Genomic DNA, 14,754 nt, shown 5'->3' on the forward strand with positions numbered 1-14,754 from the left:
TGTCCTTTTACTCTAATATAGTGGTCAGCAACCTGCGTCTCCGGAGCCACATGCAGCTCTTTAGCTCCTCTCCAGTGGCTCCCTGTGGATTTTTTAAAAAATTAGTGGAAATGAATAACTGTTTTTTGTTAACATTTTAATTTTTATTTATCATTGTTGTAGGTCAATGGTACAACGAGTACAAGTATTAGGGGCCACATTGAGGAAAAAAAATCTGAGATTTCGTGAATAAAGTCATGGGATTACGATAATACGTTTTTTTAATATTATAAAGTAGTAATTTTACATGTTTTTTTTCACATAAAGGTATGACTTTATTCTCGTAAATTACGACTTTTTTCTTGTTAAATTATGATTTTATTCTCGTAATATTACAACTTTTTTTTCCGTAAAGTTATGACTTTAATTTTCGTAAATTTTGACCTTTTTTCTCGTTCAATTACGACATTTTTCTCGTAATATTATGACTTTATTCTCGAAATCTCAGATGTTTTTTCCCTCAATACGGCCCTAATACTCTGTAGTACATTGTCTCTTTGGCCCTCACTGCATTAGACTTATATACTATATACTTAAACTATAAACTGTGTAACCTTCATCACAATGATCAAATGTTTTACGGCTCCAGACAGATTTCCTTTTTTTTTTTTTGCCCAAAATGTCTCTTTTGATAGTAAAGGTGACTGACCCCTGGGGTAGGCAATGATCTATGAGCCATGTTGTTTGTACATTTTAATATGTGGAAACCGATAGGTGGCAGTCATGGCAACAAGCGAACATGTAAATGCCAAGAAGAAGAATCACTTTTAAAGGAAGTAGGAGAAGCGGGAGATCTGAAGACCAAAACAAATTCTGTTGTCTCCAGAGTCACAGAAACATTTAACAAAATGCTGAAGAAGGCGCCCAAATTAAAATATATAGTTAAAACAAAAACGAAGAGTAACGTTAACGTGAGGGCGACGGCAGAGGCGATGGTAAGTAGCTACTTGTACTAACACTAAATAGCATTACTGACACATTAACTGAGTAATAAACAAGCTGTTCTCTTCCCGTTTCCTCAGATTGAACTCCTAACGCTGGTGTTTCTGAACAACCTGGCTGAGGAGGCGAAAGCCAAAGCTTTTGAAGAGAAATCTGCAACGATCCGAGCTCATCATCTCAAGGCAGTGTCCAAGGTTAGTTCACACAGAGATCAGATCATCATGAAGGGTTGTGCTGTCTTACTAACATTTCTCTGATCCGTTCAGTTCATGAAATAAATAATGAAAGGTGCTTGAGACAAAGGTTTTCTGTCGATGTCCATCTGGGAAAACACATGTTATAGTGGTTGTTTCTGTCCAGAAGATTGTCTGATGGCCCTATATTGTAATGTGAAATCCAACATATATACAAAGCTTATTTTTCATTGTTTTTTTTGTTTTTTTATTGAATCAGTTGCTTTGTTGGCATGAACTGCATAAAAGACAATTGATAAATGTCAAATTTTTTGGAAATGGCCCACATCTTAATGACTTAAATAGGCACCAGTAGCAGCCCACATACAATACGATACGACTTTATTGTCAGTTTGCACTGAAATTCATTTTGCATCCATAGGCAGCTCAGTTTCAGAAAAAGTACACACACAATAGACATACTGTTACCATAGACAAACAGACAAGTAAGACCCATCAGACAAAAAACAAAACGCATAACAATTATTCATACATAACCCATTACACAATGACCATCTGTCCTCTGGATTTACATGTCTTAAGCAGCACATTGATTATTATATAGCAACAAGATGGACTGATGGACAAAACGTTCTTTAGCCTGATGCGGTTAAATGTAGGGACTCTGAATCGCCTCTTGGAGGGCAGAAGTTGATATTCCCCATTTAAAACATGTAAGGGATCAGAAGAGATGCTGTTGGCAAGTCTGAGCATACTCTTGTTTTGAGCTGCTTGAAAGGAGGCTGTCACAGGTTGGCCAATGATCTTCGCGCAGATTTTGATTTGGCTATAAAGTTTAGTTTTAAGTTTTACAGATATACTACTGAGCCAGGCTGTGCTGCAGTACAACAGGACACTCTGAATCACTGAACTGAAAATGTACACATCATTTTTCTTTTACAACTGATATCCAGTGTTTTTAGTTTAGTTTTGGGGCGGCAGTAGCTCAGTCCGTTGGGACTTGGCTTGGGAACTGTAGGGTGGCTGTTTCAAGTCCAGTACGGACCAGTCAGTTCAGAGTGTGGACTGGTAGCTGGAGAGGTGCCAGTTTACCTCCTGGGCACTGCCAAGGTGCTCTTGAGCAAGGCACCGAACCGCTTACTGCTCGGAGCTCCTGATCATGCAGTACCATCAACTCTTAACACCCCTCCACAACAACTGCATGTCTATGGGTCGTGTGTGTAAAGGGAAGTAATTCTTCTTATTATTAAAGTAGTTTTATCAATCCGTTCTAAGTCAGAGATATTCTTTAGTTTTTATTATCTAAGATTATTTATTGTTGATATCCTTTTTAAGTAAATTTAAATAGCAACCTTCAAAATCTCTGTATTAAAGGCTGCAGTAATTTGAAGGTTTCTTAGACCCTGCTCAGAGTCTGAATAGATGGAGGTGGTAAATTCAATACTCAGAGCAGAGGGATTGCCTCAATATTGTGAGTGACCGTTGCCTGCCGAGGAGATTTTCAAACTGAAAGTTCACCAAAGTTGAACCCCACGCGAATGCAAAGATGCGAATTTGCTTCGCAACAGGAAGCTATTTTTTTTCCCCCCTTCGCTCGCATAGAATGGAAGTGAACACGAGGCTAATGTTCATTATATATAGCCAATCAATTGAATCAGTAAACAGCACGTTGTCTGATCGAGGTTCTCAATAAACATAATCAGGATCTGTCTTTTTCAATTGAACTGAAACTCCTAAACATTTTCTCATGTCACTTATACCCATTTCTTATTTATATTTCAACACAAAATGATTTTTAACATTGAGTGTATTTTTTTTTAATTTAAAATGTTAGTATTTATTTAATATCTAGAATTGATGTTGACAATTATTAATGAGATGCAGTAGTGCTTCTTCTTACTAATAATGATTTTATTTCTTGAAGACTTTTTCATGTCTCCATTTTGAACAGGAGTTAAACTTACAGCGATTTCTTTTGTTTTGTTTGTTTCTTTATAGAAAATGCTGAAAAAATCAAGGGGGTGAAGACGGCGAACTGAGTCATCGTCATTTTTACGAACATTATCATGAATGACAGCAACAATATTTTTTGCTTTTTTATGATATATAATTAGTTTTCCATCTGAAATGTCCTATTTTGTGTTTTTTGTTAAATTAAATTCTTGTGAAATGGCTCATATTGTAGACTTTTTAGTCCCAAAACTTACAATACTAAACATAACGGCTTGCTCATATAACACTACTATTACTACTAATAATAATAATGATGTAATACAACATATAATCATGTCATGACAGCTGCTGCCATCAGGTCAACCGTCACATTAGAAAGTGTTAAAAAATACAATAAATACTGTACGAGCATTATCAAAACAAATGAGTTGAATGTATTAAGCTTTGATCTCAGAGTTGTGGGAAGCTTCAGTGTACGTTAGTGCTTCCAGATCTCTTCGGCCCCCGTCTCGCTCCTGTCCTCCGTCACGGTCTGCATTTTAAGCCGCATGCTTCACAGCTTCTTCACTGAGAGCGAGGCTCAGCCTCCTCCCAAATTCCTCACTTCACTTCACGCTACATAGATTATCTGCGTGCTGAGATGCTATCCTGCTCATACCTTTATCACTGCGGGGTTCTTCACAGCCGGACTGAACCTTTTAAGGTGTGTGAGCGGTGAAGAGGTCAAAGTTATATTGTTTTAGTGCCCGATCGTTCGGAATCTGTTAGATTTTTATTGAAAACGCTGTTTTTTTGCTCCAGCTGAACCGTGATAGCTGGTGTTGACCTGAAAGCTGTTTTTGGTTTGTAGCACAGTGGACTGCTTGAGCACCAAGTTCAAGATTTTAGTGTCTTGGCCTGTGTTAAAACAGTAGATCAAGGGATTTGATACAAAAAAATGCAAGGTACAACTCCAGTGCATGTTAATTGAATATTAGATCATGTGAACATAATACAGGTATATATGTCCATGTGGTTTAAATGTGTCACCAACTTTATTATTCACTTGGCTCTTGCTGTCCTCCATCTTTATCATTTGGCTCATTTCTCCGTCTTTCTTTTTCTGGCAGTTTAACATTCCTTGACTTCCAACGGTTATTTTCTTCAAGAATCTGATCTGGCACCCCAGCGAGCGTAGCCATGTCATGTTTATGTTCCCAGTCAGGTTGAGGAGGTGTTACTGGGTTTGTGGAGCTCCACCCTTCTGACCTTTGAACCCCTGGCACCTGCCCTGCTGTTTTTCTCCTTGATTCTTATGTTCTCATGACTTCCTCTTAACATCTGTATGCATTTTCTAATTCCTCCATGAGGCAAGGTAGTCCTTGTTAGTGACTTAAACGTCTTCACACTCTCCTGTTGGAGATATGCGAGTTGCAATCTAATCTATAAATCTACTGCGTGCAGATTGATGGATGACGTTGCTCTGCAACAGCTGGCTGCACATCCAGAGGATCCTCTGAGGTGATATTCTATTGACCTCCTCACTAGGTTTGCTCTTGTTCTTGAGGGATTTGAGAAACACGCTCTTCTTCCTCTATCAAAAAAAAAAAAAAAGCTGTGCCTCGCCTGTGTCTTCTTCTTGCCGAAGCACCTGTTGACAATTTAAGCGAGCCAGCGTAGCCCTGTCCAGCTCCTCTGTCTGGCAGTGTGTAACTTTCAGCTCCGTCTCTCAGATGATAAATCAGCTCCAGTGTAAAAGCCCACTGCAAAGCTCCCGCTGATTCCTCTTTTGACATTTTTCCAGACAAGCCCGAGAAAGCACGGCAGTCCATTTTGGCAGCGATGTTATTATGATAACTTGCTGTGCCGTTCTTAATAAGGAGCACATGGTTTCAAGTGTGTCACTGTTTTCTGTTCATGTCTTTGCCCCGAGGAGGCACAGAATAATTATTTTAGTCTTAACAACAGTATGACAAAACGTCAAAAGAAACATACTCAAATTTTTATTCTATAAGATTTGACAGGCTCTGAAGGGATTATGGACCGAAGCAGAGATTGCAGCAATTCCAGGAAGGGGGGAACACTAGAGAGTTCAAATCTGTTTTGAGAACCACAGAGTTCCCAAAACAGGCGATAATACACACCGGGACGCCAAACAACGAACCCTCTGGAGCTTACAGCTTTTATCGCCAGCCAGCATTTCTGTGGGAATCGCAGATCTTCTCTGACACCTCCAGCTCTTTAGTTTTTATTTTCTCATTGGGAGGTAGTCATATCACCCTGTATCTGTGGTCTTAATTTCCTGAATCCAGTCCTCATGGAGAACATGAAGTGGCTTAAGGTGATCTAAATCTACACATGATAACTGCGTTTTTTTCATGGACTTCATCCAGCCCGCGTGGGGAGATTTCGTAAAGCTGGTGTTGATCTTGTGATAACATGCTTCAAATCACAGTCATAGCATTATTGTTAAATAGAACCAAATGAGGAGATATTTTGTTGTCATGGTTACACACTCACCCGATTTCCCATTTGGGCTGAGCCAAGAGCGTATGATTTAAAGACGAGAGTAAATGAGGGGATTGTGAACTCGATGTGCTGTAAACAAGCTCCATCCTGCTGTGATGAAGATTTATAGCAGTTATGCTGACGCACAAAAAAGTGTCATTTGAAAAGCAATGTTGTTTACTAGATGATGTAGAAACAAATCGTATCAATCCGCTCACACAATAATATATTGGTCAAAATATCAATGGACTTCTTCATGAGAATTGTGAGCTGCAGTCCGATATTTCACAAATATTTAAAGATCCCTACCAGGTAAGTTTTAATTAGAGGTGGGGAAAAAAAATTGATACAGCATAGTATCGCAATATTTTGCGTGGCTAAATAACGCTCCAAAGTTGCGCAAAATTTTGGCGAGGAAAAACTGGCATGGCCATTTTCAAAGGGGTCTCTTTACCTCTGATCCTCAAGATGTGTGAATGAAAACTCTGAGATGAACAGAGTGAAAACTGTATCATTAGATAAAACAGATGATTTGATTTGCAGTCTAAAAAAGCGAATAAATCGCAATACACAGAATATCGCAAAATGTTTAAAATCGTATCGTGATGATATCTTATCGTGGGGTCTCAGGTGATTCCCAAGATATATAAAATTCTCTGTTTTGAATAATTTTTGTCAAACATAGTTTTTTCACTCAAATAATTTACCTCGTTAGAATGCATCTACTCTTTCTCCCTCAATAAAAATTGGTGAATATGCCAATATTGTTAATTTCAGAAGTTAAAGATAACTAACTATTGGCAACAAAATGTGTTCTACATCACTGAAAATTCAATTCCCAGTACGTACACTGCAAGCTTCTACATCACGTTGTGTAAGTTGCTAATTGGCTTCCAGTTGTGATGTCACAAAGTCACGCTCGTGTGTGCACGTCTTAAAGCTCAGATTTAAAGTGAGCGCAGATAAACTTTCCTCCTTGAGTAGCTGAATGTTAAAACAGCATTTTGGCGTCGAACGCTGCACAGTGAAGGTCAAACATCTGAGTGAAGTTACAATAAAAAACAAAACACATTTCTGAGTGGAGGGAGACTTTAAAAGACACAGAATTGTAAGCTTTAGTTAGCTAATAAATGTAGAGTATGTGACTTGGTTTCAGTATTATTCCATTTCTGTGAGGAGACCCTGTTTGATGTGATAACGGAGGAGGGTTGTGAAGGACGGGTAACACGGGAGGGGAGGTAGGGAGTGTGTGTGTCTGGGGGGGGGGGGACAGCAGAGACAAGCCCACAGGTCTCCATTAGATCCGAGTAGCGACTATCATATGATGGTTTCTCCTCTGTTTGCGTTCTTCGTGGCATTCTGCCGGCGTGAGTGATCTCATGGAATGCACATGGGATTCGTCTTCAAGAAAAACATTTAGCCGAAACTCTTCCCCCGACCGCTCTCACCCAGGCTGGAGCCTCTACATGGGTCCATTTCAATGAATTTTGTGGAAAAAATTCAGACTTTTTTTTATTGAAACGTACATCTCAGGATTTGGGATGTGTCGCAAGGTGCCTCTGCTGACTGGATCGATGCCGTACTGAAGGACCGCGAAGGAAAATGCGGATACTATCGTTCATTTGGATTCTGCACTTCATGAATCTCACAAAAGGCCTAGATATCACGAGACGTAAGTATTCATGCATAACTTGTCATTCCCAACCTCTCTAAATACTATTGTTAGACATAGCTCTCGTGTGAAACGCGCCTTATCTTTCCCCAGTTTTTCCAGTGGGACATAATAAAACAGTAGACACACTACATATGGAGACAATAAATGTGTTCTTTCAGCTTTCAGAGAACAATGTGGTAATAGATTTCCATTAGTTTCACCCACTTGCACACCATGAATTTCAAAGCTTGGCTCTGTGTGTCGGCCCTGCTCTCGTAAAACCATGTTAATGTTTCATACTATAAATGGATCACAGAGTAGAGGTACTTTATTACATTTCATTTGCACGAGCACAGGAAAAGAATATAAAACTCACGCAGCGTTTTTGGAGTCGGACACACACATCTTGTATCCCTTTTATCCGCAGGCAGCTCCTCCGTGAGCAGACTCTGTCCAGCGGGTTGTGCGACATGTTCTGCCCCGAACGGCTGTCTGTCCTGCAAACCTCGCCTCTTCTTCCACTTGGAGCTGGACGGGATGCGGCAGAGGGGCACCTGTCTGTCCTTGTGTCCCCGGGGTCACTATGGCATGCGCTCTCCACACATCAGCACCTGCGCCAGTAAGTACCAACGGGCACATGTAGGAGTGACGGATTGATGTTTAAAGAGGACCTATTGTGCTTTTGTGCCTTTTCCCCTTTCACTTTAGTGTGTGATATAGTTCAGGGTTCCTACGCAGTATGGAAAAGTATGGAATTTGATTTTTAGTAATTTCCAGGTCTTGATAATTATGGAAAAAAAGAAAAGAGAGAATGGAAAAACATTTTTGTTTCTAGTCTATTGCCCCCTATTCTGTTTTTTCTAAAACGTAAAACTCAGAATTTCTAAAAGTGAATTGATCATACAAGCAGAAGAGAGTTTTTCATGGCGTTTGGAGCAGCCAAAATGTTTACCGCTGTGCGAGTGAGCGTGGGCCAGAGCGAGCTTGATGTCGTCTAAAGCAAGGCAAAAAGTTGGCAATGGCGTGTGCCTTTACGTCACAGCCATGGCCAGTGTGTCCATATAGGCGAACTAGCCAATTGCCTAGGGCAGCCTTTTGGCGCCAAAATGTGGGCCAACTATTCATTATGAGCAAAATAACAATAATGATATAATAATAATAAAAAGTAACTAATAGCAGTAACTGCAGGCAGACAGCACAGAGCGGAACACGGCCTGTCAGACTGGAACAATCGAATACTTTCAATATTGAGGGGGTAATACAAGCGGCTCCTCCCAATTTGGACTGGTCCTCATGTTGGTTGAAATCTGATTGGCTCAGTCATTTACATCGTGAACGTGACGAACTGTGACTAGTATTCCAGCTCACCTCAGCGCTAGCGCAGTAGGTGTCATCCACTATGAAGTGTCTTGAAGGTCTTCAGCACCATCAGATTATCTTTATACAACAAAAACTGTATTGTCTTCAAATTACTGCCCCAAATTTTTCGGCTTGCGCAAATTTTTTTATGGGCGCTTGCATATAATGTCCCGGGATGGATTTCTGCAGCACATCTAGTATGAGAAAAGTGAAGCTTTTTTTTTTTTTAAACAATAAAGCATGATAAGTATGAACCTGAAAATGAGCATAATAGGTCCTCTTTAAGTCCACAGCTCTTAACTCAATGGGGAGAGAATAAAACAAACCCTGTGTGGTCACTCTATGTTGACCAAAGTTAATTTCCATTGGCCTGCAGGGTGCAAGGAGGACTGCGCTTCCTGTTTCAGTGAAAATTTCTGCACACATTGTCACCCGGGTCACTTCCTGTTCCGGGGCAAATGCGAAAACAGCTGTCCAAATGGGCTGACGGCAAACACAGCGCTGCGAGAATGCACAGGTGAGGCACTGTCCAGCATGTTACTCATGAAGGCTGTGTGTACATGTAGTGAGGTCCATGATGTCAGGGAACTACAGCACCATGTATTGATGTTTTGTGTCCCTCTGTCTCAGAGTGTTCTATAGGCTGCGAGGCGTGTGTGAAGAGGAACTTGTGTGTGAAGTGTAGAGCAGACCTGTACTCTCTCCACGGTCAGTGCAATCTCACCTGCCCGAGGGGATTTGAGCCTGATGTGCAGCTTATGCAATGCATTTCCCAAGGTGAGAGATATTCACTTTCACTGTTTCCACACAGTTGAGGTTGTCCAATAACATTGTCTTACCTTTTTAATCTCAGAGCATCTTTCTCATCATCACCTCTCTCCTCATAGTGCACTGTGAGGTCGGGGGATGGACAGGTTGGGGTCCGTGTGTTCGGAAAAGGAGCGTGCGGGCCTACAGGAGGGGACAGGAGACGCGTAACCGACAAGTCGTGCGGTCTCCGAGCGTCTCCGGTGACCCCTGCCCACATGTGTCAGAAATCAGGAAGTGTGTCACCAAAAAGAGACCAAAGTAGGTTGTTATAAATTGAGAGACCCTTATTTTTATATTATTGCAGAGATATTCAACTTGTTATTGCACATTTTATATTGGCTGGTTAAATTATTGTAAATTTTGAAAAGTGTATTCATTTCAAATAAAACTAAATTTTCTATGTGATCCAACAGAAATGAAGGAAAGGGATGGATAGATATGATTTTTTTTTTTTTTAATAATATTCTTGTGTACCTATAAATTCAACACTTTTGCTGCATTGCTTGGGCTTATTTGGACTTGGGCTGAATGAGAGACATTTCATATGAATGGCAGTGTTGTGCTAAATTCATGCCACTTGTAGCCAACCGTGGTAAAAGTACTTACTGATTGCCTAACTTGATGACTTTTTTTTTTTTTCCACCTTTATTTATTCAGGAGATGTCCGGCTCTCTATTGTGCATGCTGACTCACTGTCACACAGTCATGATTACTGGGACACAGAATAGAGCCATTGTTCATGTTATTGTGTGCTTTTCCTACTTTAACTACTTTTATTATTTTATGCAACAAAGTCAAAACATCCCTGTTTAACAGACCTTTTGGCCTATACATCTGAACATAAGCTACAAGACTACCAAATGTTAATAGAATGTCAATTTGTATGAAAGAAATATAAGAATGTATAAATAAATATGTAAAAACAAAAAAAACTTTTTTTTAACAAATCATTCATTATGATTAATATTTAGCATTTTTTGTATTATATTTCAGATAGGGTATTATGCAACGCAATGAGTAATATAAACATGACACAACAATGTATGAGATAATGAATTGATATAAACTATAGACTTTCATACAGACTGTGGCTGCGTTCCAAATCGCATACTTTTACTTTTTACTTTTAGTACGTACTTCAGCTGCCCTTACAAAGTACATACTACTGTTGCATGCCGTATGCACACAATTGGGATATAGTACTTCCTTCGTCATAACATTGTGCCTTGAACTTTGACCCTCTTGCTCATATATCTGCTGTGCAGAGGATTGTGGGTCAGAATAGCCAGAAAAAAAACTGCATTTGACATACTATGATATACCAAATCTTTTCTGGCATACTAAATAGTATGGTATTATGAGTATTGGAGCGCACGGCCGGTCGCATACCTCTGAGCAGTGAATAGATGAGCAAGATGGTCAAAGTTCAAGATTCAAGATGTTTATTGTCACGCCGGTTATGCAGGTACAATCGTGTGAAATGCTTTTTGCTGGGAAGCTCCATTAAAATAAGTTATATTACAATTATAAAAGGAAATACTTTGTACAAGGCATATTAAGAACATATACATTAAGAACATAATTTTGCGCAATGTTATGATGAAGTAGTATGTACTGCATAAAATTGGGACAATGTTATAATAACGTATGTCCCAATTGTATGCATACTGCATGCAACAGTACTTTATAAGGGCAGCTGCAGTACGTACTAAAAGTAAAAAGAATAATGCAATTTGGAACGCAGGATGTGATAAATACCAGAACAAAATGTCTACTTGGAAAAAAAAGGCTGTCCTTTTTTGTAAATGAGTGAAACTTGCTTCTTATATCAGGAGTCAATAAATGTGTAGAACAGGTCCCAGCCAACATGGTTATGTGGGCCCCACATGGGTTATGCTGGGGGTACCTGGGTACCAAGTGGGTATGGGCCCAAAATGGGCATCTTATCCGGGGCCCACTTGGATCAACTAAGTAGGATACCAAGTGGGTTCTAGGTGGGTCACTAATGGGAAATTAGTGCATGGGCTCAGAATGGGCAACACAAATGGCGCCCACTTGGGTCAACTAAGTAGGTCCCAAATGGGCTCCCCGTGTGGGTCCTAGTTGGGTCACTACTGGGAAATTAGTAAGGGCCCAACATGGAAACTGTGGACAAACCCACTTACAACCCATATTTCAGGCCATGTAGCCCCCATGTAGTTCCCACATAGACCTTAAACCTGGGGCCGAGATGGGTTTTGGTTTATGTTGCCCAGATAGGGCCCATATAACACCCAATGTACTCCTGCATGAAACCCACAAGGTCAAATGGCACGGGGGCATTATGTAACCCGCGGACAATCCCATATAGGGCCCATTTTTCAGCCCATTTACTACCCACATGGTCCCCACATACAGATGTTGGCTGGGGAACGTGACGTGACGTCAGTGTGCGTAACGTCAGTGTGCGTAACGTAACGTAACGTACGTAACGTCAGTGTGCGCAGCTGCAGTAGATCTACAGAACATGTAGACTGTATTGGAGGAGCTTGTGTAGCCGACTCAGGAGCTCTGAAGTCAGCTGGGCTTGGTCCGGAACATTGTCCGACAATAACAGCAGCCATTACTTGGCGTACATAACTTTATTACCAAATATATATATAAATGCAGCTTTATAAACTCTTCCATCTGCGTTTCTTCTGCTGAGGCCGCTTCAACAGGTCTCCCAGTGAACAGGTGAGTGTGACAATAACAGAGCTGACAGCTAGCATGCTGAATAGCCACATATGCTATAGCAGCTGTCACAATAACGTTAACTAGGTTAACTTTACAGTGCCTTAGTTATAGCGTTACTTCACATTTAAATAGACAAGCCTTTAACCTTTAATGTTAGGAATATGTCTTGTTTACATTAGTGCAACTAGCAAATTAACACGCTAGCTTAGCAGCAGCTAGATAGCTGCAGAAAAGAGGCCTTTGCTATAACTCGTAATGAAGGCAGATTCAGGGATGCCAGCCAGTCCCCTTGTGTCATGTTTAAATCTCCTTAACTAGGACTGTTTTTAGACTTTATTGCACTGATGCATATTTGCAGGAACAATAACTTTATGCTGTGTGTGTGTATATATGAGGGTGTTCCCAAAACTATCTACAAAGCATGTCAAGTGTAAGCTCAGCTGCACCAAATTGCATGCCTATTTAATTTAGATTAAAGTAGTAACAATTATGCAATATAATGCAAATCTTAGCAGGCAGATCTGTTGTCAAAGCTTAAAACTTTCCTGTTTGCTGCTGCCTTTTATTAAACCAGATAATGATCTTATATACTGCACTAGAGCTTTTACTCTTGTGTGTTATATTTCTATTTTAGCTTCTATCCTAGCTTTTATTTTTATTTTTATTTTCTAATCTTTAATGTTTTTATAACTGTTTTGATTATTATTATTTTGCACTTTGTCGCAATGTTCTTGAATGTTTATGTAAAGCACTTTGAATTACCCTGTTGCTGAAATGTGCTCTACAAATAAAGCTGCCTTGCCTTGTTGTGATAGTGCTGTGTTTTCTCTTTTGCAGCATGGCAGGCTGTGGAGAAGTGGACTGTTCAGTGGATGCCCTGGCTCCCTCCAAGCTGATAGAGGAAGTAGGAGATACTTGCGCTACAGACCCTTCCAGTTCCACCACCACCACCCCAGAGTGTGCCATCTGCCTGCAGAGCTGCGTCCACCCTGTACGCCTCCCGTGCTTCCATGTCTTCTGTTTCCTGTGTGTGAAAGGCGCCTCCTGGCAGAGCAAGCGCTGTGCTCTCTGTCGACAAGAAGTCCCAGAGGACTTCCTGGAGCGGCCGGTTCTCCTCTCGCCCGAAGAACTGAAAGCAGCGGCCGCAGGGTTGAGCCGCAGTGGGGGGACCGGGGGCGGTTCCCGTGGAGACTACGCGTGGTACTATGAGGGGCGCAACGGCTGGTGGCAGTATGATGAGAGGACCAGCCGTGAGCTGGAGGAAGCTTTCGCTAAGGACAGGAAGAGCACAGAGATGCTGATTGCAGGATTTCTTTACGTGGCCGACCTGGAGAACATGGTGCAATATCGTCGGAACGAGCATGGCCGCAGACGCAAGATAAAGCGGGACATTGTAGATATCCCCAAGAAGGGAGTTGCAGGATTGAGGTTAGACCCCGAACCTGTCCCCATTCCTGCTGTACCAATTGTCACCCCAGCTGCAACAGAACGCGTCAATTCAGCTGATGGATCGGACACTGATGGCCAATCACAACCCTCATTCTTTGGGATTATGGCATCTCTTCCCCCTGTTAGACCTCCAACACTCCTGGGGCACCATCTTACTAGTCCCCTTCCTCCCTCACCCTCAAGCATTGAAGAGTCTTTCTCCCAGCTCCTGATCAGCCAGCCAGAGGGCGAAGAGGTGGAAGCAGACGATGAGCTACAGACGTACGAGTATGCATCCGGCAGCAGTGAGAGTGAGGAGGAAAGGGAGTGCGACAGAGGGAGAGCAGAACCGATGCGAAGACATAGGCAAAGACCGCTAAGAGAGAGTCAGCCAGCAAGGATGCCTCCGAGGGGCGGGCCCTCCAGCTCTGCACTCAATCTCCGCTCACGTAGTCCCGATGGACAGTGCACTGTGACAGAGGTGTGACTGCGACTGCACAGCGGTATCTGCTCTACAGATGACAGTGCTTAAACTTTAATCAGGTCGGCAAAAAAGTTTGAAAACCAGTATGCATCTTTAAAGGTCCCATGAAATGAAAAATGGCTTTATTTATTGTTATTTGTGTCACTGGGTGTATTTAACCTCATCCATCATGTGCCAAATATGATCCTAAAATATATTTTAATTATTTTGATATCAAAATATTCTTAGGTTATTCAAAGATCTCCATCCAATTGAATGTAACCTTAGTTTTGTGTGGGATCTGGTAAACCGTCTCTTCCAAACCTGCAGGTCTACTAAGGTAACGTAGCAGCAATAACATGGGTCACAGCTGTGTACTTAGATGTTAGTTTGTAAAAACATTGACAGCTTAATTAACACCTGGGATATACTCACGCCTATCTTTATTGTCCTCCACCCAATATTGTGTTTCATTCAGAGATGCTCAAACAGTTATAACTAGGGTTGCAAATTCCAGGAATATTCAAGGTGGAAACTTTCCATGGGAATAAAATAGAAATATAGCGGTTGCATTTACCATGTCATGTGCAGATAGAAACAAGCCTTTTACCATATCATAAGCAGACATAATCCATTAATTTGCCAACTAGCAGAATTGTGTACTTTGTTTTAGGCTACTATCTGCTGGTTAACTGAAATATAAAATACAT

General features: G+C 41.1%; 3 protein-coding genes across 4 annotated transcripts; all 3 read left to right on the plus strand.

The window, feature by feature from the left end:
• The first annotated feature begins 760 nt into the window (after window positions 1-760).
• cenpw (centromere protein W) lies at window positions 761-3,349 on the plus strand. Its single transcript, XM_074616049.1, has 3 exons — window positions 761-974; window positions 1,062-1,175; window positions 3,174-3,349. The coding sequence occupies exons 1-3, from the start codon at window positions 888-890 to the stop codon at window positions 3,198-3,200; spliced, it is 228 nt and encodes a 75-aa protein (XP_074472150.1). The 5' UTR covers window positions 761-887; the 3' UTR covers window positions 3,201-3,349.
• Window positions 3,350-6,867: 3,518 nt separating this feature from the next.
• LOC141756386 (R-spondin-3-like) lies at window positions 6,868-10,370 on the plus strand. Of its 2 annotated transcripts, XM_074616055.1 has the most exons (6): window positions 6,872-7,287; window positions 7,697-7,888; window positions 9,005-9,145; window positions 9,259-9,405; window positions 9,516-9,696; window positions 10,096-10,370. In XM_074616055.1, exons 1-6 carry the CDS (start codon window positions 7,218-7,220, stop codon window positions 10,124-10,126), a joined length of 762 nt encoding a protein of 253 aa, XP_074472156.1. In that variant the 5' UTR covers window positions 6,872-7,217; the 3' UTR covers window positions 10,127-10,370. The 2 variants fall into 2 exon arrangements, with proteins under 2 accessions (XP_074472157.1, XP_074472156.1); XM_074616056.1 differs by lacking the exon at window positions 10,096-10,370 and having other exon boundaries at window positions 6,868-7,287; window positions 9,482-9,652.
• Window positions 10,371-11,920: 1,550 nt separating this feature from the next.
• On the plus strand, window positions 11,921-14,754 carry rnf146 (ring finger protein 146). Its single transcript, XM_074615244.1, has 2 exons — window positions 11,921-12,153; window positions 12,991-14,754. Exon 2 carries the CDS (start codon window positions 12,992-12,994, stop codon window positions 14,066-14,068), a length of 1,077 nt encoding a protein of 358 aa, XP_074471345.1. The 5' UTR covers window positions 11,921-12,153; window position 12,991; the 3' UTR covers window positions 14,069-14,754.

This window comes from Sebastes fasciatus, chromosome 18, assembly GCF_043250625.1.
Source record: "Sebastes fasciatus isolate fSebFas1 chromosome 18, fSebFas1.pri, whole genome shotgun sequence".
Taxonomy (NCBI): Eukaryota; Metazoa; Chordata; class Actinopteri; order Perciformes; family Sebastidae; genus Sebastes; species Sebastes fasciatus.